At 38.5% G+C, this 26,022-nt stretch overlaps 1 protein-coding gene across 2 annotated transcripts; it reads left to right on the plus strand.

The window, feature by feature from the left end:
- Positions 1-23,784: 23,784 nt before the first annotated feature.
- On the plus strand, positions 23,785-24,831 carry LOC149164851 (expansin-A2-like). 2 transcript variants are annotated; one of them, XM_089431012.1, is made up of 3 exons: positions 23,785-23,914; positions 24,081-24,399; positions 24,528-24,831. In XM_089431012.1, the coding sequence occupies exons 1-3, from the start codon at positions 23,785-23,787 to the stop codon at positions 24,829-24,831; spliced, it is 753 nt and encodes a 250-aa protein (XP_089287138.1). The 2 variants fall into 2 exon arrangements, with proteins under 2 accessions (XP_089287138.1, XP_089287139.1); XM_089431013.1 differs by having other exon boundaries at positions 24,084-24,399.
- The last annotated feature ends 1,191 nt before the right edge of the window (positions 24,832-26,022 follow it).

Genomic DNA, 26,022 nt, shown 5'->3' on the forward strand with positions numbered 1-26,022 from the left:
TACTCTTGGGTTTATTCCCAACATGCACTCCCCCCCATGCGATTCCACCAAAAAAATAAAATCCTCATCTTTAGGATCTCTTTATTGATATTAGCATATTTAATCCATGTAAGGGGAATTAGATGAGCAATTGGTTTATGTATCTAGAAATAATAGGGAGGCATGTCATTATATTTTCTTAAAAAATTATTGGTTGAGCTCATAATTACTATCTAGATGAACTATTTTGACATTAGTAAGTCTTAGGGGTTTTGTCTTGGCTCTACCTAGGATCAACCAAATGCTAAGCATAATCCATTGAGAGGGCCACCTACTCTTGCATGTATTCCCAACACCCACTTCTACCAAAAACAATTAGCACCTAATGTCTTGAATATCCTTGTTGGAGCTAGCATAATTGATCCATGGAAGGGGAATTGGATAAGTAATTGGTTTATATTTCCTATTAAATTTCTTGTAATAATAGCCAGAGGTGCCCTTGTATTTTTTTGAAAATTTGTGGGATGATATCATAATTAGCGTCTCAATGAATGTTTTTGACATTAGTAATTTATAGGGGTTTTTCCTTAGATATACCTTGGATCGACCAAATGTTAGGGATAATCCTTTCAGAGGGCCACCTACTCCTAGGTGTATGCCCAACATCACCCCCTCTAGAACCCAAAATAACAATAAAAACAAGCACTCGTATTTTGGATCTCTATGTTGATACTAGCACTAGGATAGGAGATCTCACATTGATCCGGATTTAAACAGGAACGCAACAAATTACAGAGATAACCATATACACAAAGATGCAGTGGAAATAATACTTCATTTCATTAATGGAAAATACTGAAATATGCTTATAACCAGAAATGGAAATAAACCAGCTAGGGCGATGGTAGCTTATCTCTGAGAAGAGATGTGGTGGCTACATGCCTCTGAATTGTTCTTAACTCAGTTACAATGAGGCTCGAAGGCCTATTTATTGTTGAGAAACAATGGAAAACCCTTCACATTCCAAAACCTAACCCTAGAAGATGAAACGCCAAATTGTGGGGCCCATTTGGGTAAATTGGTACATCAATTTCCCGGGGTCGTAACTTTGGCATACGATCTTCGTTTGACGCGCACGATAGCTCGTTAGAAAGATCTATCCGAGTACTACCACTTTGGGAGGCAACATGGGTCCATGGACCCATGTTGCCCCATATTCCTAAAAAAACGTCGTTTAGGGCCTCAAAATGGCTCCGGAAGTTCAGGACCCGAAAAACTGCTAAAAATAGTAAACTGTGCTATAATTTAGGAAACTGAAAAAGCTGAAAGAGATAGTTGTGGGGGTCCAAATGGGATAGGTGGGTGGCCACCAACATCCACCTGGATCATTCCTCCCCCCTTAGGAAGAAATGGTCCCCATTGCGTTGAGTTCCTCCTTGAGATGAGGAAGCTTCTACTGAGCTGGGTCTCTGGTGAGCTGTTCTGCACTCTCTGATGTGACCAGAAATGGTGGGAAGCATGATCGACGACGGTCCACATTGAACACTTGGTGCAAGCCAAGGAATGGAGGAATGCTGTGCTTCGAAGCATTGTTGCCCGTAGCCTTGGTACTGGTGTAAGGACCATGTTGGAGTTGCCTAAGTTTCTGATGGGTTCTGGTAAGGCGTTCTCTGTGCAGATGTAACCAAACTTTGTCGCCCTCCTGAAACTTGTGTGGTACCCCTGTGGGTGAGGAGAAGTTGTTCCTGTGTTCTGTTATGACCGTATCCCTTTGCTGCTGCTGCTGCGTGGAGGAACCCTTCATGGGGGTCATGGATGTGGTAATGATCTTCCCCTTACTTTGGGAGTGAACCAGACAGATGAATTTCCTAGTCTGTGATATGAGCTTGCTGCCTTTCTTGGTAGTGATCAAAGATGTGGCAGTAGGTGGGGTACCTCTGGTATCCTGTATAATGAATTATTCAAAGAAATAATGACAGCACGAGGCCTTGACTCATACATAGCATGTCGCCTCCACAAGTATGGCTAGCCTAATAATACATCACAAACATCTAGAGGTGTAACATCACACAATACCTCGTCTATGAAGGGCTTGATGTTGTAGGGAAGGCGGCACTGCTGGCGAACTTTGAGATCTCGTCCTTCATGAAGCCACCCGATACTGTACGGCTGTGGGTGTGGTGTAGTTGGTAGGCCCAACCACTTCACAACCTCTACTGAAATGAGGTTCTTTTGGCTGCCACTGTTGACAATGAATTGTAGCGGCGAACCCTTCACCCACATCTGTGAGTGGAAAAGGCGCTCCCCTTCCTCTGGATTTTCGGGCTCATCTTTTTGGATCTTGGCGGTGGCAACAGTGGCGTTGGGATTCGCATCAATGATCTGCTTCCCTTTGCCATTACCCTTATCGGGTTCTGGCTCAGGGTCGAAACATGCATCTGGTTCGGAAGCTTTCAACTCAGCCACCAGTGACTGCTTGGTCCGACACTCACTTGTGTTATGAGTGGGACTCTTTTGGAACTCACACCACTTTCCTGTGTCCTTCTTCGGCTTCGTGGTGTTGTTCTTTTCTTGTGGCTTCGACGGGTTGTCTTGGGTCACCCCACCTTGGCTTTGTCCTTTGGGCTTCAGATTTGCAGATCCAAAGTCTCGCTTCTTTTGTTTGAACTTTTGCTCGATTTTGACAGCATATCGGCATGCTGTGCCGAGTGAGGAGATGTTCAAGAACCCCATATCTTCTTGGATGTATTTGTGTAGGCAACCACGGTATTTGAGTACCAGATACAGCTTAGAATATTTGATACCCAACTGTGTGCGAAGGGTATGAAAAATGTTTGTGAACTCTGGCACATCTTGGTCTCGTCCCTGCCGCAGTGTGGTCCATTTGATGTATTTGTCCTCATAGCTTCCGACAGGGTAGTACTGCTCCTTGATGGCATCCCGGAAGTCATTCCAAGTGGGTGCAACTGAAAATAGTGAGCCTGTAGTTTCATCATTCTGCTCGCAACAGGTTTCCCACCAGTCCTTGACGTGGGGGCTGATTTGAGAAGAGCGAAAACAATCTTTTCCCGACTTGAAAATTCGTGAACAGAAAAATACCCATCTAGCAGATTTAACCATTTATCTACGGCATCTGCATCTATTTGACCCTCAAAGATGGGGATTTCAAAATTAACTTGTACCTTAAACGGCGTGGTGTTTCCAGAGTCACTGTTGGAAGCCGATGCGTCGCCTCTGGGTAGCCGCTGAAGGATCTGCACAAAGCTATCCATCATCGCGTTCCTTTGCCGCTCGAGTGCTTCTTCGAGCAAGATTTTGATAGGATCTCTTGCCCCCTCGTCTTTCTTCTCATCCGCCATGGGAGGCCGTCGGGATTTGCGCGGCTGGTCTTGCAAAGGTTCGACCAGTTCAAGCCCTAACTCCTTATATCCCGATCTCATTGTGGACATGCAAAGAAAAACAGAGAAAAAACAGACCGCTCTGATACCACTGATCCGGATTTAAACAGGAACACAACAAATTACAGAGATAACCATATACACAAAGATGCAGTGGAAATAATACTTCATTTCATTAATGGAAAATACTGAAATATGCTTACAACCAGAAATGGAAATAAACCAGCTAGGGCGATGGTAGCTTATCTCTGAGAAGAGATGTGGTGGCTACATGCCTCTGAACTGTTCTTAACTCAGTTACAATGAGGCTCGAAGGCCTATTTATTGTTGAGAAACAATGGAAAACCCTTCACATTCCAAAACCTAACCCTAGAAGATGAAACGCCAAATTGTGGGGCCCGTTTGGGTAAATTGGTACATCAATTTCCGGGGTCGTAACTTTGGCATACGATCTTCGTTTGACGTGCACGATAGCTCGTTAGAAAGATCTATCCGAGTACTACCACTTTGGGAGGCAACATGGGTCCATGGACCCATGTTGCCCCAGATTCCCAAAAAAAACGTCGTTTAGGGCCTCAAAACGGCTCCAGAAGTTCAGGACCCGAAAAACTGCTAAAAATAGTAAACTATGCTACAATTTAGGAATCTGAAAAAGCTGTAAGAGACAGTTGTGGGGGTCCAAATGGGATAGGTGGGTGGCCACCAACATCCACCTGGATCATTCCTCCCCCCTTAGGAAGCAATGGTCCCCATTGCGTTGAGTTCCTCCTTGAGATGAGGAAGCTTCTGCTGAGCTGGGTCTCTGGTGACCTGTTCTGCACTCTCTGATGTAACCAGAAATGGTGGGAAGCATGGTCGACGACGGTCCACATTGAACACTTGGTGCAAGCCAAGGAATGGAGGAATGTTGTGCTTCGAAGCATTATTTCCCGTAGCCTTGGTACTGGTGTAAGGACCATGTCGGAGTTGCCTGAGTTTCTGATGGGTTCTGGTAAGGCGTTCTCTCTGCAGATGTAACCAAACTTTGTCGCCCACCTGAAACTTGTGTGGTACCCCTGTGGGTGAGGAGAAGTTGTTCCTGTGTTCTGTTATGACCGTATCCCTTTGCTGCTGCTGCTACGTGGAGGAACCCTTCACGGGGGTCATGGATGTGGTAATGATCTTCCCCTTACTTTGGGAGTGAACCAAACAGATGAATTTCCTGGTCTGTGATATGAGCTTGCTGCCTTTCTTGGTAGTGATCAAAGATGTGGCAGTATGTGGGGCTACCTCTGGTATCCTGTATAATGAATTATTCAAAGAGATAATGACAGCACGAGGCCTTGACTCATACACAACATGTCACCTCCACAAGTATGGTTGACCTAATAATACATCACAAACATCTAGAGGTGTAACATCACACAATACCTCGTCTGTGAAGGGCTTGATGTTGTAGGGAAGGCGGCACTGTTGGCGAACTTTGAGATCTCATCCTTCATGAAGCCACCCGATACTGTACGGCTGTGGGTGTGGTGTAGTCGGTAGGCCCAACCGCTTCACGACCTCTGCTGAAATGAGGTTCTTTTGGCTGCCACTGTCGACAATGAATTGTAGCGGCGAACCCTTCACCCAGATCTGTGAGTGGAAAGGGCGCTCCCCTTCCTCTGGATTTTCGGGCTCATCTTTTTGGATCTTGGCGGTGACAACTGTGGCGCTGGGATCCGCATCAATGATCTGCTTCCCGTTGCCATTACCCTTATCGGGTTCTGGCTCAGGGTCGGAACATGCATCTGGTTCGGAAGCCTTCAACTCAGCCACCAGCGACTGCTTGGTCCGACACTCACTTGTGTTATGAGTGGGACTCTTGTGGAACTCACACCACTTTCCTGTGTCCTTCTTCGGCTTTGTGGTGTTGTTCTTTTCTTGTGGCTTCGACGGGTTGTCTTGGGTCACCCCACCTTGGCTTTGTCCTTTGGGCTTCATATTTGCAAATCCAAAGTCTCGCTTCTTTTGTTTGAACTTTTGCTCAATTTTGACAGCATATCGGTATGCTGTGCCGAGTGAGGATATGTTCAAGAACCCCATCTCTTCTTGGATGTATTGTGTAGGCAACCACGGTATTTGAGTACCAGATGCAGCTCAAAATCTTTGATACCCAACTGTGTGCGAAGGGTATGAAAAATGTTTGTGAACTCTGGCACATCTTGGTCTCGTCCCTGCCGCAGTGTGGTCCATTTGATGTATTTGTCCTCATAGCTTCCGACAGGGTAGTACTGCTCCTTGATGGCATCCCGGAAGTCATTCCAAGTGGGTGCAGCTGAAAATAGTGAGCCTGTACTTTCATCCTTCTGCTCGCAGTAGGTTTCCCACCAGTCCTTGACGTGGGGGGCTGCTTTGAGAAGAGCGAAAACAATCTTTTCCCGACTTGAAAATTCGTGAACAAAAAAATACCCATCTAGCAGATTTAACCATTTATCTACGGCATCTGCGTCTATTTGACCCTCGAAGATGGGGATTTCAAAATTAACTTGTACCTTAAATGGCGTGGTGTTTCCAGAGTCGCTGTTGGAAGCCGATGCGTCGCCTCTGGGTAGCCGTTGAAGGATCTGCGCAAAGCTATCCATCATCGCGTTCCTTTGCCGCTCGAGTGCTTCTTCGAGCAAGATTTTGATAGGATCTCTTGCCCCCTCATCTTTCTTCTCATCCGCCATGGGAGGCTATCGGGATTTGCGCGGCTGGTCTTGCAAAGGTTCGACCAGTTCAAGCCCTAACTCCTTATATCCCGACCTCATTGTGGACATGCAAAGAAAAACAGAGAAAAAGCAGACCGCTCTGATACCAATGATCCGGATTTAAACAGGAACGCAACAATTTACAGAGATAACCATATACACAAAGATGCAGCAGAAATAATACTTCATTTCATTAATGGAAAATACTGAAATATGCTTACAACCAGAAATGGAAATAAACCAACTAGGGCAATGGTAGCTTATCTCTGAGAAGAGATGTGGTGGCTACATGCCTCTGAACTGTTCTTAACTGAGTTACAATGAGGCTCGAAGGTCTATTTATTGTTGAGAAACAATGGAAAACCCTTCACATTCCAAAACCTAACCCTAGAAGATGAAATGCCAAATTGTGGGCCCCGTTTGGGTAAATTGGTACATCAATTTCCCGGGGTCGTAACTTTGGCATACGATCTCCGTTTGACGCGCACGATAGCTCGTTAGAAAGATCTATCCGAGTACTACCACTTTGGGAGGAAGCATGGTTCCATGGACCCATGTTGCCCCAGATTCCCAAAAAAACGTCGTTTAGGGCCTCAAAACGGCTCTAGAAGTTCAGGACCCGAAAAACTGCTAAAAATAGTAAACTGTGCTACAATTTAGGAAACTGAAAAAGCTGAAAGAGACAGTTGTGGGGGTCCAAATGGGATAGGTGGGTGGCCACCAACATCCACCTGGATCACGCACATAGTATAGTATAACATAGTTTATTTTTGGCAGCCTCTAGATGTGATCCATCAGACAAGTATCTCAGGTCTGCATATGAAATCCATTAGTAGAGTATCTTAAAATACTCTAGGTGGAAGGCTTTTGGGCAACAATAATTATATATCATTAACTCCAAATAGAGAACCTGATGTTTTTGGTTCAAGTCAAGTAGAACCACATCTATGCTCTCACTAGAGGCATACTTAACAAGGTTTGATGGAGGATCTTATCCACAAGATATTTATTGATCAATTTAGTAAGGTTTTCAATCGATGTTGAATCATTGGTTATATATTTAAATGTACAATTGATGAACATTCAATAAATATAACTTTAAAGTACTTTCTTTTGAATTTTTTTTTTGCATGTACAAATGCTATGAGAGGAAATGCCACCATTGAGGTAGGAAAATGCAAGTACTTCCAATCTCAATCTAACCATGGCTATAGAATTTTACATTGAGAAACTTCACACATAATTTTTTAAATGAATTAATGCTTTTCTACTTCAATGATAACTGAACGTGATTTAAAAAAAAAAATCTTTGGAAAATGTCCAATTTAGCCAAGAGAAATCAATATTAATTTTGGTGTATTTCCACATGTCTAATAAATATTTTAAGCGACCATCTCCATCTACCTAGCATTTGTTAAATTAGATCTATTTTTAATGTGAGCTTCACTATCTTAGTCTACTTCAATTTTATGTTTTCTTATTAATCAAACATATTATAAATGTCTATGTTGGTGCCATCATTCCCAATCCATTCCCCTTCTTTACCCACCCAACTTCATCCTTCACCTAACCCATTTAGTCCATATTATGTGCCAATTCCAACCATTAGGTGCCCTCCACCAACACTAGGCATTCCATTTCCTCCCCTAGGGTGCTCCACCTTATCATACAATTAGTGGTGGCATATCACCTCTAATGCCCAGTACCTTTTCTATTACATCATCCCAACAACAATTCACCCTACACCACCTTATCATCACCCTACATTATCATCACCCTACACCACCTTATCATCAGACCCTTCCTATGAACGAATCCACCATTAAAGAAACTAGTATTGCATATATCATAGCTACAACTATGAGAATTTAATCTAAATTCATTCTAAATACATCCACCCCAGGCCCCATCGTTGCCGAGAGCAGGTTGCTAGCCAAGTGCTTCACCTCCTCTTAGTGCATCCATTATTGAAGAAATTAGTATCACATCTATGTTAGTTACATTTATAGTGGTTGCATTTACAATTTTCATAATTTCATCCTCGTCATCCTTCGATCATTGCCTTAACATAGGTTGTCTAACAAAGTGCTCCACCTTCGAGTGAGGAACTAAATTATTCCCTATTGCCTCAAATGTTCACAGTGAGATTAATTATTTAATAAAAATAGTATCAAGCATAAGTTAAATTGATTTACATATTTTGATTTTTCAATTAATTGATTTTAATTATCTTGAGGCATTGCTAAAAGACTTGGATCACGGAGGAAGACACCAACCAATAATTTGTACTCTTGTCTAAGGTGACTTTTTAAGATTTGAATTATAATTATATGTATTAAATGTGTTAATTTATAGAACTATGGGAAAACATTGATATGTTTTTTATTCCCTCTAAGAGCTTGGAGAGGCATAGTACTTTAAAATTAAAGAAGGCAAAAGATTCCTCTATGTCAATGACGAGGAATATTGATTCTAAATATGCACCAAGGAGTGCCAAGGGTGGAAATGATGACTGAGATGGATAGTATTTACATTATCCATGATGTGAAATTTTGGGCATGAGATGTCATTTTGTGTCTGAGGAACTAGTTGTGATTCTGTCATTGGTTGGCATGAGCTACCATTATGTATGATGGGAACAATATTCCATTTTGTATGAAAATGTCTAGCTAGAGAATCTTCACTATAAAGGTATCACTTAGAACTTGTGTATATGACAAAATATCAATTTATTTTTACATTCATGATGTGGAATTTACAGGATATACTTTGAATATTACATTAATTTAATGGTCTTCATGTGGTTCTCACAAATGTCAAGAAAAAAAGTCATACTTCATTGCTTTTTAGAATAACTATTATGATGGATTATTGATAAAATAAACATTTGATGTGTAACTTGGTTTAAGTTTGTAAATTTGGGGAATAAATTAAGTCACTACTCTGATGGATAATTATCTTAATACATATTTGATAATGTAACTTGGTTAATTGTTTATGTTGCGTGTAAAAAAGTCAAAGGCATAGCTTTTTTAATTTCTTATGTTAAGTTTTTAAGTCTTTATGTTCTCAATCAATTACATGGATTCTAATTACTAAACAATGAATTTGAAAATAGGTAAATTAAAGCTAACTACTAAACCATTAATTTTGATGAAAATAATAATTGTGACATGGTCATATTTATATCATGTTTATAATGTCCATATTGAATTAGGCTTATCAAATAAATCCACATCTGTAAACAATATAAATAACTAAAGTTACACTTTACCCAAATTAAACATTAATTTAAGATGTACAAATTCCATTGAACATAAATCTCTTAATCCTCTTTGGTTTAGGCTCTGTAATTAGGGTCAACAATTACTATATGTACCATTCATGGATCATGAAGATGTGCTCAAATGATTTTCTATGATATGTTTCACTAGGGAAAAGTAATGTCTACTATCCATCAATGAGAAAAACCCTAGTTTCAAAGATCATTTATTAACAAATGAAATTGCAAGTTAGGGGTGACCCTAGATTAAAATTAGTGCCCTAAGTTTCATACAATTGGAAGTTCATCAATTTTAGGTATCGTCAAGTTCTTATTGCTAATTGAAACTCACTTACTAAGGTTATTCAAGGATATTTTGTGATTCTACTCTCTAGGAATAAACTCTGAACCATGAAACATAAAAATCTCATGTGATCCTAATCATGTTCTCATGGATTGTTGGGGCCCATGTGGTCATGTTAGCCATAGTGGCTTGAGAAATTGTTTTGTAGGATTGACCCCCTTGGGTAAAAATCACACTATCCCTCTCTAAGAAAAACCATAGTTTTGGAGATCATCAAATAAAGTGGTATCTATGAAATGAAATAATGGGAGAGGGATGATCCTAGTTGGCACACATTTTCCTAAATATAATGCAATTGATAGTTGGTTGAACCAAGGACCAATTAAGTTTTGATGCCTAGTTGCAACTCACTTGATGAGGCGATTCAAATACACTTTGTAAAATTGTTCCTATGACATAACATCCAAATATTATAGCATAACTAGGTTCCATCAAGTTTGGTAGGTGTGCTTGGTTGGGGCCTACACAATCATGCCAACCACAGTATAATGAGCCATTGTTTTACAACATTGATCCCTTTGTACAAACATTTTAATATCCCTCACTCAGTGAAAAGATAGCTCCAAAGATCATCTAATAAAATAGAATCTATTAACTAAAATCACGGCTTAGGAGTGACCCTAGCTAGACCCACATGTATTTAATTTGATGCAATTAATGGCTCCTTGAACTGAGGCAAGGTCAAGTTTTTATGCCTAGTTTCAATTCACTTGTTGAGGTTATTTGGGGACACTTTCTAAATTTTCTCTTCAGGAAAAAATTCCAAAACATGCGACATAAATAGGTTGCATAAGCTTTGATAGTTTTATTTGGCTAGGTCCCACATGATGATGCCACTCATACTTTAGCCATTTGTTTATAGGAGGACCCCCTTGTGAAAAAAAATTACTATCCTTCATTAAGGTAAACCTTAATGCTGGAGACTAGAAAATAAAATGGTATATCTGAAATGGAATAATGGGTGAGGTGTGCCCCTAGTTAGAACCCTGTGTCTTGGATCCAATGTAATCGATGGTTCCTTGAACTAAGTCCAGGTTAAGTTTTTATGTCCAGTTGCAACTCGATTGCTAAGGCCATTCAAGGATGATTTTTGAATTTTCCATAAGAGAATAAATCCAAACTATGTAGCATAATTTGGTTCTATCAAATTTGATGGGTGTGTATCTGAGAGAGAGATAAGGAAACCATGGTTCCAAGAATTGCATCTTTCCAAAATTTTGATTATTGGTGTTAAAGAACATTGCCTGATGAAGGCTTCTATAACTTGAACATGTAGAAGGGAAATAATGGCAAACCCATGAATTAAAATATTCTTAGTGATATCTAAATACATTATAAATAATTATTCATATGTAATACATACACATTGAAATTAATAACAAAAGAATATGTATCTCAATACAGAAGATAATGTTCAATGTTTCTTTTTACCTCCTTTTCTATCTAACTAATTGCATTCATGTAAGCCATCTGCACTATCTTCATCGCTATTGGTTTCCATTAGTCTCTCATGTTATGAATGGGGTAATAAGTAGTGTAGCTCATGCGAGCTCCTCGTAGAATTTTTTTTTATAGTAGAACACTTGTACCAACGACTAAGTGTGTAAATTTATACACCACTCAACTTGGTATATAATCCATGAATACATAACTACCAATGTTTCTTGAATTTCCATATAGTATAAAATATTTACCCTTAACAATAATCGAGCCAATTGGAAATTCATTTTCTTCATCATGAATTAATGATGTAATGAAGGTTTTCTTCCATATTATGCATAGTTATAGCCAAGAATTAGCCCCCTATTCATTGTCTTTTTGGGAAACAACTACATATGTGTTCCCAAAAAAAAATCAAATGGAATTCAAAGACAAATCTCTAGGTTATTGGTAACATATTTAAATCAATAACAAAAATATATCCAAGATCATAGATATGGTCATAATCTGTTGAAATGATTGTTTGATACTCGTTTTGTTAGGTCATTTCAATAAAAACACATGGGTCAACAATGAGTGAAGCAGGATCCCATTCATTCACTCAATCCATTTATTTTAGACCATCCCATTCACCATTACTACATGGTACAAAAAATCAAGCTAGTTTTTGTGTTCATGTTTTGAAAAAAAGGCTATCCATGTTGTGAATTAAATGGAATGCATAAGTTCCTTATATTATGTTGCAATGATATGAATGTGACTAATATACATTTACAACTTCCCATAAATTTGTTTTCACAAAACCTCTCCCTATTGATGTTTACTACTCATTTTCTCCATATAACATCAATGTAGAGCACCATTGGAATATACTTTTATGCCTTCAATATGACGATTTATGATAATCATCATCTCCCTCATTTGTAGTGTAGTTTTAATGCATGCCCCAACCCCATCATGTGCATCTCTTCTATGAATAGCCTCAAAGTAATTCCAAATATGGGACACATTATATGTTTTGTGTAATATACTCATCCATTAGAATAAATGTGAATTTTTGAACCAACATGGAAAAGAAACTTTGATAAAATCTAATGTTAATCCATCTATATATTTTTATCCTTCAAGTGATCATAGAAAAATAATGTAAAGCATTGACTTGAAATGTTTTTTCACAATTGAAACTTAAAACATTTAATGAAGATGAGATGTATTTTTGTTTGATATTACGACTTATAAAAGAATTTTTTGTGAATTTATTAACATAGCTCATTTAAATTGAGATTAATTACCAATGAAAAATGCATGTAGAATATCTTCTCAAACAAAATATTGGCATTCTACTTATCCATATATGTTAGAATTGTGTTAGAACTAGCTCAACCATAAAAATTAAATGGCTGGTAAACACCGATAGACATCAATCCTCAATATACATAAAAAAACTTACCCCATAATACATCTCACATTGTCCACATTAAAAAATCATAAAAATTAACTAAATTATAACTTTATTATTACTATTAGTATCATCATCATCATCATTTAACCGAAACATATATGAGAGTTTTATTAAAAAAGAAAGTTGGGATCTAGTCCAAAAGCGTTACATTTCATCAAAGTTACCAATATTCCTTATGGATTTAAGATTGAGCTATAAGGCTCAATCTAACCCTCAAGTGAGTACTCCATGATACAAAGATGTATTCCCTTTCCATCTAAAATAATTTTAGAACACTCCCAAGATCCAAATACATTTACACTCCATTTTTCACTACTTTTTTATTTGATTTTGACTCGCTTCTTGTTTTCCTTGGCAAAATAAATTTTCCTATCTTCCCAACTTGAATCCAACCTATCTTTCTTCTAAATTTCTTGGGTCACCCTTCGGTGAGTGAAATTTTTTTCCTTTAGGTTCTTCCTCATCTCCATGATCTACCTACAAAATTATTTTTCTAGCTTAATTCCTTGAGGATTCAAAAGGGGATAATTTTTTCACAAAGGTTTGCTAGGTACGAGCTTCCACTATTGCTAAATCTAGAGGGCCTTCATTGGCATGCACTTCTTCCCAACTTTTTTTTGTTTCCTCCAATGAATCTTCTTTGATAAGAACTTCTTCCTAATTGCCTTTTTCTTCTTTCTTACCATGATTCTCTTATTCTTTGTATACCATATAATGTTCACTCTAAGCTCCTTCCCACCATTTAGGCATTTGATTATTATTTCAAATTATATTATTTTGTGAATACTTGGGGCAATTTTTTATTACATGCCCTGTTTCATAACACACTCAACATCAAAATGAAACAAGTTCATAATAAAGCTTCTGAACCCATATCTAGTCTAGATTCATCATATTTTTTCTTGGTAATAAAACCCTTATTAAAATCCATCTCCACGCATATTCAAGCATAAGTGTTATTAAAAAAAATCAGTTTATAGGTTGTGACAATAAAACTTCCCAATCTCATTTCTAAGAGAAGTTAATGATGGGAGATTCCAAAGAGGTGGGAGAAGTTTAGGAGCCTTACCTAAATTGGAGTCATGGAGGTTGACACCATAATCAAATCAAAGGTAGGAGACCATGGTAGCATGAAGAGACCAACACTACCTCAGAACCAGGGCGTATGATCATAAATAATATTCTTATCCTCAATATTATTAAAGACAATAACTAAAGATACTTGAGTCAGAGGGTAAATATTCAGTTCATGTGTTAAGAGAGGCTTCCACTAATAAAAAATCCACTTATGGAGACCAATCAATCGTATTAAAAACCCATTAAATTTACTGACCAAACCTTGATCTAAAGAAAAAATTCACAGCTAAAGTCTTCCTCCCCGAAAGGAACATTAAAGGCAAGAGATTCTTGAACTACTAGAAGAACATATGTGGATTTTAGCGTGGCATTGTACGAAACCATGCCTTGAGTTGCCTAAGAGGAATAATTTTCAAAACTAATTGTCATTCCTTCAAGAGAGACTCATTTCCTCATTGAATCACACAAGTTTAGCATTGATAAGTTAGTTGTGAAAACCACACAATGGAGATTTGCAAGGAGGATCACATCAGGAAAAGGGGCAACTGACTAGGGTGAAGCCTTAGCTACAATGAGAGTCGACATCATCTCTTCCATCTTCAAAGTCATTTTTAAATTTTTATTATGACCAATTATAAAATGAATTAATATATGAGTTAAACATATATACATTCTAAAAAACAAGTAATAATATTCTTATCCATGGAGATCCACCCACACTTTATCATGCAAATTCTTAACTTGTAATCAACACCACATGCATAATATGACATGTGCTGATATGGCATCTTGTTTAATTTAATTATTTTGACATAAATTTATTAAAAGAGTATAACTACTTGCGGATAAATCATGACCCTTGATTTGTGAATATTATTATAAATATTCAAGCATATTCCATAGAGGTTAAATCTCTACCATCCACCTAATAATTATTGATAATTAAATTAAAATCGTTGAAAGCCTATACTTTTCATACTAGCAAGCACCATTACATGTAAATACGAGATAATATTGAGTATTTATTTCAAATTCTAAATATTTTGGTGGAAATTTGAAGTATAAATGTTTTTATTATTGATGTGATATTGTATAATGTAGAATAATAATTCATTTTATTAAAATTAAAATTAAACAACTTTAATTCACAATATAGAATACTTATCAACATAATTTTTTCATATGAATATGCATATTTTTAATTATTTCTCAATATATATTTTTTTTTGGTTTTCAATATTATTTTGTTTGTTTTCAATATTCTTTAGTTAGTATTCTTTGTTATTATGAATATTGAGAACTTTAATTCATAATATAGATTACCTATTAATATAATATATGAATATGCATATTTTTAATTATTTGTCCATATAATAATTATTTGTTTTCAGTATTCTTTAGTTAGTATTCTTTGTTATTATGAATCTGACCACGTGTTTTCAAAACCAATTTTGGAGAAAAATAAAAAATGGTTTTTCATGCAATATTATATTTACTTTTATTTAGGCAACTACGCATATCCTTACGTTAAATCATCCATAGTATTTTGTTTAAGTAGTAAAATACGTTAGAGAAAATATCCTAGCTTCTTTGGAATATTTAATGTGTCAGTCATTTTTATTCTTTCCACTTTTGAGCAATATCTTCATTATCGATAAGTAAGTTTTAAATCAAAGCTTTATTTTTGAAGACTACAATTTTAGATATAATATTTTGTTATGTGAAATATAATAAAATATATTGGAGAAAAAGATGGTCTTCTTTGAAATATTTTAATTTGGTACTATGTAGTCACTTTTGTTCCTTCTACTTTTGAACAATAATTTCATCATTGATGAACAGTTTTAAAATGAAAACTTCGGGTACAACGTTTCAGACAACACCATGTTATGTGAAATATAAATATCCAAAACATTAAACAAAATAATTGGGTAATCCAATCTTAATGAACAACAACTACGTAACTCCATTAGAGTATCTTCATAAATACTGGCAACGACTATCCCATGAATGGTATATAACTCCATTGAAGTGGCTTCTTAAATAGTCACACCGACTATCCCTTGTGATTATCCCATGAACCGTTTATGTTTGAACAACCAATTTTTGTTAACTAGGATTTAAAACTATTTTTAAATTTATAATTCCAAAATATTTAACAAAAATACATGCCTTTTGATTGATTGTGAAGTGAGAATTACAACTATTTTTAAACCCAGAAACATCTGGAGATGGGAAGTATTCCCCGATGAATCGTCAACAAATCATTTCAGATAATATAATTTACCAAAACAAAAAACATCATTGGCGGATGGAAAATTTAATGACAGTCAAATTTAAAACGTAGATTAAATCGACTTATTGATCGCAGCAGTGGTAAATTTTTATTCTTCTATGGTCACCCCCGCGGGTAAATAGGCATTGTTGGGTATTTTTAAATGGAGAAATACCAAAACCAAATAAAAATTCACCACAGAGACAATGCTCTGTTTACTCTGTCCAGGATCTTTTGACAGGGATCCTTTTAAAATCAAAATGACTCAGAAGACACCATTACACAGTCACAAAGCATTTCTATTAATTAAAAACAAACTGAAACTCTGTTACATATTTCTTCCTCTGTTCAAAGAGGGAATTACAAAAACAACTCTGCTGCTCTCACAGATTTTCCACTGCTGTGGAAATTACATACACAGCTCTCTGTTCTTCAAAAACTAAATCAAAACATTACATTGCCATTTCTTTATCGCACTGCTGTGCATTTACAAAATAAGAATCGCACTCACTCGTGCCTAACCACCCCACTCACAACATAAAAAAAACTACACACCAAACTACAGCACACGAGCTATATTCAACATATGACAACGTGTTATAAAAAATATAAAAAAAACGTATGCCCATAACTATTTTAAATACATGCCCGTAACAATATTAAAGCCTCACTTAAATCTATATAAAACATATATAAAAGATATATGGGACGTATGCCCATTACCAAACTTAAAGCCTCCACCTAAAAACTACGGAACACATTAAACTCTATTTAATTCCTCCCACAGCGGTCAACGGATAAACTTTCACTCCACGTAAAAATTGATTTGACGTGGGCGGAAGGAAACTTTGGAAAGTCAACGGCTGAGATTACGCGATCAAATCGCTGAGCCAATCCAACGTGGTTCGCACGCCAACCTCCAGCAAAACAAACGACTTTTACCGTCCGGGGAAAGTGGTTTTGGGGCGTTCGTACATGGGACGCGTGGCGGAGAGTGAAGGTGTTCGGAGCCTCCTCCTGCTCGTACAGTCTTGGAGAATGGCGGTGCGGGGAGACCGGCCTGGTTTTCAAAAACCACCGCCGCGCTGTTCAAATTAACAATTTAACACTCCCCTTTAATTTTAACAGCCGCGCCTTCAGTCATTCCCAAGCATTTTCTCAAAAATTCGAAACTCTTCTGAACCAGTGGCTTTGTCAAGATGTCTGCAACCTGTTCCTGAGTCCTGCAATGTTCTAGGACAATTTCTCCATTGTTCACTAATTCTCTGATGTAGTGAAACCTTGTATCAATGTGTTTCGTTCTCTTATGAAACACTGAATTCTTTGACAAAGCAATAGCAGAGCTATTGTCACAAAAGACCACTGTCGCTTTTGCCTGCTCTTGGCCTAAGCTTCTCAACATTCTTCTCATCCATACTGCCTGGCATGCTGCTGCTGTGGCTGCCACATATTCTGCCTCTGCTGTAGATAACGCTACAATGGATTGCTTCTTAGAAGCCCATGAAATGGCTCCTGAACCCATGTTAAAAACATAACCGGAAGTGCTCTTCCGATCATCTACACTTCCAGCCCAATCGCTATCTGTGTACCCAACCAAATCTGAATGTTCTGAGGCATGATATAAAATTCCAAACATTTTAGTGCCTTTGACATACCTCAAAATTCTCTTTGCTGCCTGCCAATGTGCCTCCTTTGGCCTCTCCATGAACCTGGAAATCAAACTAACAGAATACATTAAATCAGGCCTAGTGGCTGTTAAATACATAAGGCTGCCCACAATGCTTTTGTACAGGCTAGGATCAAAATCCTTGCTGCTGTCCTCTCTGCTGAGTTTTAATCCCATCACTGTGGGAGTGATGGCTGCCTTGCATTCTTGCATCTTAAATCTGCCCAAAACTTGATTTACATATCTTGCTTGAGATATAAAAATTCCTTTTTCATTTTGATCTACTTCTATGCCTAAGAAGTATCTCAAGAAACCCATGTCAGTCATTTCAAATTCATTCTTCATGACTGATTTAAAATTCTCAATAAGATAAATATCATTTCCAGTGAAAATAACATCATCTACATACAAGACAACAATTAAAATTTTACCATCATTTTCCTTGATGTAGACTGTGGGTTCTCCTTCACATTTGTCAAATTCATTCTCCAATAGATATGAATCTATCCTGCTGTACCATGCTCTTGGCGCTTGCTTCAGCCCATAAAGAGCTTTCTTCAATTTGCACACTTTGTGCTCTTCTCCTTTCTTCTCATATCCGAGAGGCTGTTCCACATAGACCTCTTCCATTAACACTCCATTTAGGAATGCTGATTTCACATCCATTTGGTAGACTTTCCATTTGTTTTGAGCTGCTATGGACAGCACTGCTCTCACGGTTTCCATTCTTGCAACCGGGGCGAAAGTCTCCTCATAATCTCTCCCATACTGCTGCTTGTACCCTTTGACAACCAGCCTTGCTTTATGCCTTTCAAGCTTGCCTTCGGCATTGCTCTTGGTCTTGTAGACCCATTTCACACCAATGACTTCTTTGCCTTTCGGTAGCTCAACCAAATCCCATGTTTTGTTTCTCTCTATGGCATTCATCTCTTCATCCATAGCTTCTATCCATTTCCTATCTTTAATAGCTTCTTCAAAATGAATAGGATCATCAACATGACAATACAAGGCAAATAAGGAATTCATTCCTTCATCATAAATGTCACTTAGATTTCTAAACTTCTTACCTCTTTCACTTGGTGTGCAAGTGCTTGAAGATGCACTTGAGTTTCCTCCTTGTGGTGTGCTTGGAGAAGCACTCTCATTGATCCTCAATGGTGTACCTTCCTGTTCTTGTGTTGGTGCTGCTGTTTGGGGATTCATTTCAGCCACTTCCTCTTCATCCTCATCATGAGACAAACAGCCTTTAATGTTCACTGTTTTCTCTATGCTTCCATCCCAAGCTTCCTCTTCAATGAATTGAACATCCCTGCTGACATAGAACTTCTTGGTAGATGGAATGTACAGCCTGTAGGCTTTGGATTCATCACTGTATCCAATGAAGATGCATTTCTCCCCTTTGCTGTCCAACTTCCTCCTTAGTTTATCTGGAATGTGTGCATAGGCCACACACCCAAAAACTCTCATGTGGGTGACTCCTTGCTTTCTCCCACTCCATGCCTCTTCTGGCACTTTGTTCATGACTGCTTTTGTAGGACACCTGTTCAGTATATACACTGCACAATGTACAGCTTCAGCCCAATACTCATTTAGCAAATGCTTTGCCTTCAACATGCTCCTTGCCATCTCCATGATGGTTCTGTTCTTCCTTTCAGCAACTCCATTTTGCTGTGGGGTGTACCGAGTTGTGAATTGTTTATGTATTCCATTTTCTCTACAAAACTTTAGGAATTCATTTGATATATACTCACCTCCTCTATCAGTTCTCAATACTTTTATGTGCAGCCCGCTTTGGTTCTCCACAAGTGCTTTGAAGTTTTGGAATTTCTCAAAGACTTCACTTTTGTTCTTGAGGAAATATATCCAAGTCTTTCTTGTAAAATCATCAATGAATGTCAAGAAATATAGGCTGCCTGCTAATGATGGAGCTTGCATTGGTCCACACAAATCTGAGTGGATAATCTCTAAGGGTGCCTTGGCCCTTATGCTTTTCCCTGATGGAAAACTTTCTCTATGTTGTTTGCCCAATATACAACCTTCACAAAGGCTGTCCGGCTTCTCTATCAATGGTAATCCCTTTACCATTCCTTTTCTGCTCAATAAGTTTAGACCTCCAAAATTTAGATGCCCGAATCTCAAGTGCCACAACCAGTTCTCATCCTTTGGCACGCTTTGGAAGGCCTCTTGGGTGACTGCTGCCATTTCCCTTTTGTTCTTCATGTCTGCCCGGATCCGGAGAGGGAACATCCTGTTCCTTGTCATCTTCACTTCAGCAGTGCATCTTTTGCTAGGTGGTATGTCCATGATGGTGCACACATCATTTACAAAGTAAACATTGTAACCCTTTTGGATAAGCTGTCCAACACTCAATAGGTTACATCTCATTCCGGGGACATAGTAGACATCTACTATGGTTTTCCTTTCTCCCTGCTTTGTAAGTATTTTTACCTCCCCTTTTCCCATAACAGACACTTTACTATCAGTTCCTAGTGTGACCTCTGATTTCAAATTCTGATTTAAGGCTGAAAAGAGGGCTATATTCCCTGTCATATGGTTGCTGCAACCTGAGTCTAAAAACCATATGTCCTCACTATGTGTTTCAGCCATGTTACAAGCTAACAGGACATTTTCTTGACTGCTGTTTTCTCTTGTAACATTTGCATTTTGTCTGCTGTTCATATCATGCTGTTTCTTTCTACAATCACTAGCATAATGTCCATACTTTTTGCAATAATAGCATTGAACATTAGATTTATCATACCTTTGTCCTTGAGCCTGATACTGATCTCTTTGTTGGCTGCTGCCTTGACTTTGGTTCTGATTTGTATTGTTGCCTCTTCCTTGTGCATTTGATGGGTTGTTCCTTCCACCTCTGTTCTGGCTTCTGCCTCTTTCTCTCTTGTTTCCTCTGCCTTGACCTCTTCCTCTTCCAAAGGACATCTGGGTCTTGAAGGCTTGCTCAAGGGATGAGTTTTCATTCCTACTCAACCTCTGCTCATGAGTTATCAGTGATGCATGTAGCTCATCAACTGAATAATTTGAGAGATCCTTTGTCTCTTCAATGGTGGTAACTATGGCATCAAACTTTGAGGGTAAGACCCTCAATATTTTCTCCACAATCCTTCTATCTTCAATGGTTTCTCCATGAGTTCTCATTTGTGTGATTACACCAATCACATGAGTGAAGAATGAGTCAATGTTATCTGACTCCTTCATGTTCAAGTTTTCAAAATCCTTTCTCAGCATTTGCAATTTTGCTGTCTTCACTCTCTCCATGCCTTGATAGGCTGTCTTGAGGGTTTGCCATGCTTCATTTGATGTTTTAGCTGCTGCTATCCTTGGAAATATACTCTGGTCTACTGCTAGATGCAACAATAAAATGGCCTTTGCATCCTTCTTCCTATTGCTCTTCAGCTGATCTCTCTCTCCCTGAGTTAGTGCATTGAACTCATTTTCATCTGCTGGTTCTTCAAAACCATCTTCAACTATATCCCATAAATCTTGAGAGGCAAATAAAGCTCTCATGGTTATTGACCAGTAATCATAGTTCTTCCCATTAAACTGTGGGAGCTGGGTGTTGAACATACCCATGCTTGTGCTTGCCATTCCTTGCATCTTGAACTATGGTTTTAAATCCTTGACTGTGATTTTTTAAAAAAAACTGACTGTCTTCTGCAATAACAAGAGAAATGCTTTTGGGGAATACCTGAATCCTTCGCTGTCTGAGTCTTCTAACTGCCTGAGAGGTTTTGCTGCAGCAACAACCTTCTCCCTTCAGCTTCTTTGTCTCCTACAAAGAGCCTAAGCCTTGCTCTGATACCACTGTTGGGTATTTTTAAATGGAGAAATACCAAAACCAAATAAAAATTCACCACAGAGACAATGCTCTGTTTACTCTGTCCAGGATCTTTTGACAGGGATCCTTTTAAAATCAAAATGACTCAGAAGACACCATTACACAGTCACAAAGCATTTCTATTAATTAAAAACAAACTGAAACTCTGTTACATATTTCTTCCTCTGTTCAAAGAGGGAATTACAAAAACAACTCTGCTGCTTTCACAGATTTTCCACTGCTGTGGAAATTACATACACAGCTCTCTGTTCTTCAAAAACTAAATCAAAACATTACATTGCCATTTCTTTATCGCACTGCTGTGCATTTACAAAATAAGAATCGCACTCACTCGTGCCTAACCACCCCACTCACAACATAAAAAAAACTACACACCAAACTACAGCACACGGGCTATATTCAACATATGACAACGTGTTATAAAAAATATAAAAAAAACGTATGCCCATAACTATTTTAAATACATGCCCGTAACAATATTAAAGCCTCACTTAAATCTATATAAAACATATATAAAAGATATATGGGACGTATGCCCATTACCAAACTTAAAGCCTCCACCTAAAAACTACGGAACACATTAAACTCTATTTAATTCCTCCCACGGCGGTCAACGGATAAACTTTCACTCCACGTAAAAATTGATTTGACGTGGGCGGAAGGAAACTTTGGAAAGTCAACGGCTGAGATTACACGATCAAATCGCTGAGCCAATCCAACGTGGTTCGCACGCCAACCTCCAGCAAAACAAACGACTTTTACCGTCCGGGGAAAGTGGTTTTGGGGCGTTCGTACATGGGACGCGTGGCGGAGAGTGAAGGTGTTCGGAGCCTCCTCCTGCTCGTACAGTCTTGGAGAATGGCGGTGCGGGGAGACCGGCCTGGTTTTCAAAAACCACCGCCCCGCTGTTCAAATTAACAATTTAACAGGCATGGGGATATTTCGTGAGCCATCGACTCGCCACGGATATTTAAGAATGAAACTTAACAGGAAATGTAAACACCAGGACCTCTTCGCGACGCCGCATATCAATCTTAAAAAGAAAGTAGCAATAAAAGTTAACAGCACCGTTCCTCCTGCAGCATAGAGGACCTTCAGAAGAAAAAAATGAGAAAAATAAACACCACGCCCTCCTTATCCGGCCGTAGTTCTGGTCGGCCATTGAGGACCGTTAAAACTGTTGAATGTGACTGGCTCTTACCCATATGCTCTGCATTTACGATTTCCTTCCCTTCTATGGTCACCGCCGCGTGTAAATAGGGATGGGGATATTTCGTGAGTCATCGACTCGCCATCGACCTTTGAAAAGGAAACTTAACAAGAAATGTAAACATCACGACCTCTTCGTGGGGCAGCTCATCAATCTTAAAAATAAACTAGCAATAAAAGTTAACAACGTTTTTCACATTTGGTCCAGCATGGAGGACCTTCAAAAGAAAGGAAAGAATGAGGAAAATAAAGACCACGGCCTCCTTATCCTGCCGTACGTCTGGTCAACCATTGAGGACCGTTAAAACTGTTGAGCGTGACTAGCTCTTATCTAAAAGCTCTGCATTTGCGATTTCCGTCCCTTGGAAATAAGCAAATGCCTTCCGTTTTTGTTTTATTCAAATGTCTGCCTCCTACCTTCTGACGATCTATTTAATTTATAAAACAATTACTCACAATTTAAAGCATAGATACGAAGAAGCACATGTGTATCATTGTCGATGCACCATTTCGGAAAACAAGTTTGAAGAACGATTTAGAAAACATAACATGTGGGAGCGAAAACGTAACTTGAAATAGCCCGGGCAACTTCTGGAATCGTTTAGAGAATGGACAGACCCGACGGACCACCTTCATTATCACAAAATTTGGTAGATTTTCGACATCCCATGTGCAGATGGTTCCAACGCAAGAAACAAATAGCGCCACCGATCGCTTGAAAGTCCGTTGCATGTGCAGGCCATGATCTATACCGGCTAAAGTCTTATTAATATCCACATATTCTGGTAGTTACGGCCCGATGGAAATTGACATTTTTGGAAGAAATAATAAGCCTCCTCCATCTTTCGATTCTATATATTTGGAGATCTCTTTACACAAGTATCAATTCAGATAACAATTCTGATTTCTTTACTAGTTGGTTTTCATGTTAGATATTAAATTCAGGTGAAGTCTACATATCACTGAGCGATCATTGCTTTCGGTGCTCTTTCTTTATACACTTCGCTGTGAGACTAGGCTTATTATTCTTATAATGTTTATGGCTCTCGTTGAGTTTTAAATTTTGAATGATCTGCAGTGAAATGGCGCTTGTACAACTGGCCTCAGTGCTTTGTTTCTGCTGGATAGCTGGTGCAGCTTATGCAATAGATAGCAGTTGGCAACCCGCGCATGCTACATTTTACGGTGGCAGCGATGCTTCGGGCACAATGGGTAAGTCCACGGTGGGGCAAAACACTAGTCGAGTGAAAGTATAGGCGGAATTAGTTAGAAAGACATAAATTTTCCATTGAAGTTGTTGGTTTTGCAGTCTCAGAGTTAAAGGCTCGGCTTAATACCCTATGTTTTCTAAGTAATTAAATTCTTTTTTATTTCACAGGAGGTGCATGCGGCTACGGTAATTTGTATAGCCAAGGGTACGGGACAAACACCGCTGCTCTGAGCACCGCACTTTTCAACAACGGACTTACTTGCGGTGCCTGCTACGAAATGAAATGCAAGCACGAGTCCGACCCTCAGTGGTGTTTACGTGGCACTGTCACCGTTACGGCTACCAACTTTTGCCCACCGAACTATGCACTTCCCAATGATAATGGAGGATGGTGCAATCCACCTCTCCAACATTTCGACATGGCTCAACCTGCTTTTCAACAGATTGCCATTTACAAAGGTGGCATTGTTCCCATAATGTTCCGAAGGTAATTAATTATTACTATTAGTTAGTACTTCAACTCTGTATTTGTCTTCTTCAATCCTGAAAAACTATTCTTACTTGGTGGTAATTTGGATTTAAACATATTTGAAAGACTTATATGTATGTATGCAGAGTACCATGTGTGAGGAAAGGAGGAGTTCGATTCACAATCAATGGGCACTCCTACTTCAACTTGGTGCTCATCACCAACGTAGCAGATGCAGGGGATGTGGAGGCGGTTTCCATTAAAGGTTCCAACACTGGCTGGCAGGGAATGTCACGCAACTGGGGACAGAATTGGCAAAGCAACTCCTATTTGAATGGGCAGAGTCTTTCTTTCCGAGTCACCACCAGCGATGGCAGGACTGTCACTTCCTATAACGTCGCTCCTGCAAATTGGCAATTCGGCCAGACGTTTGAAGGACTACAAATATAAGCTATGCTGACTAAAATGTCCATCTGTAACGTAGTAGTCACGAACCCGAGGCCATACACTAATATTTAGTTGTTGACAGGCGATTGTAAGCGGTTATTATTCCGAGGGTTTCTTAGAGTTGAATTAGCGATCCCCAGGTTGTCGCCTGCTTCTTATCGTTGCTGCAGAACATAGTTTGCATATTAATTTCTCATTTACGTGGAAGGCCTGTATTATGTTTTTAGTCTTTAAAGCGAAGTTAAAAGATCGGTCGTCGCATTGCTGCGCTAATCTGGGACGGTGATATATTGTATCAGGACATATTTCTTCGTTGCAAAAATGGTATTTTCCTTCATTGTTAGGTTATCATTATTGTCTGCGGCAGATATTTGTGACTTCTAGAGACTCATTGTCAAGATAGAGTGACCAAGCAAATTGGTTTTGGTAAATGCATTGTAATTAATTACCTTGCTATCACTGAAATTGTTCTATTGTCTTCTGCGTCTAACTTCTCTCCGCTGTATTTTTAGAGGAATGAAAATCAATCGATTAATGTATCTCTGCTTTACCAAGATTACTCTCCTCGTTAATCACATATTCAAATTTGGTAAACTAAAGTTTGTGGTTTCATTATGATGATAACTGCGCCGTTCATATATGCATTTAATATATCTTTGTCGTTTTGATTGAACGCAGCACAGATGCATATGCATATGCAGTGACATTGATTAAGTTCCAAAGCTTTACATTGAAAATAAATAATAACAATTGAAGTCTTCGGTGTGAGTCCATTGCGCATAAACTTTGTAAAGCAGTAGAAATATTTGAAATGTTTCATATTTACTAACGATACCCTATTGTCGAAATATGTGTCATATTTCCTAACGCTATCCATAATGTGAAGGCAATTAGAAAGAAAATATTTATGATTCTCATTCGTCAGTTGTAGGCTTTAAACACGTGTACATATGGTTGGTAACACACAACCTAATATACTGCTTTGCTTTCTCCTTTGGAAAGTGAGAGTTTCGATGCTGAGAGCAAAAATTAGTACAGCAAACAAAAGTGCGACTGATTGCCTCTCTGTGAACTGCAACTGGCCGCATAAGATCGTGTCCACCTCCGAGGAGCTCCATAAGCATTTCCTCAACTCTTATTTTCCGGCCTTGGCAATCAGCCATTCATGTGAAAAATCCATGAACTAGGATGCTA

The sequence above is a fragment of the Pinus tabuliformis genome, chromosome 5_1 (assembly GCF_031772625.1).
Source record: "Pinus tabuliformis cultivar Carrire ecotype Pingquan chromosome 5_1, CPIR1, whole genome shotgun sequence".
NCBI lineage: Eukaryota > Viridiplantae > Streptophyta > Pinopsida > Pinales > Pinaceae > Pinus > Pinus tabuliformis.

What these genes read in the sequence shown, in the direction of transcription:
- LOC149164851 (XM_089431012.1), top strand. Translation starts at nt 23,785, where the DNA reads ATGGCGCTTGTACAACTGGCCTCAGTGCTTTGTTTCTGCTGGATAGCT. An exon ending in CGATGCTTCGGGCACAATGG is followed by an intron (nt 23,915 to 24,080) that starts GTAAGTCCACGG and finishes TTTATTTCACAG; the next exon opens with GAGGTGCATGCGGCTACGGT. An exon ending in GTTCCCATAATGTTCCGAAG is followed by an intron (nt 24,400 to 24,527) that starts GTAATTAATTAT and finishes GTATGTATGCAG; the next exon opens with AGTACCATGTGTGAGGAAAG.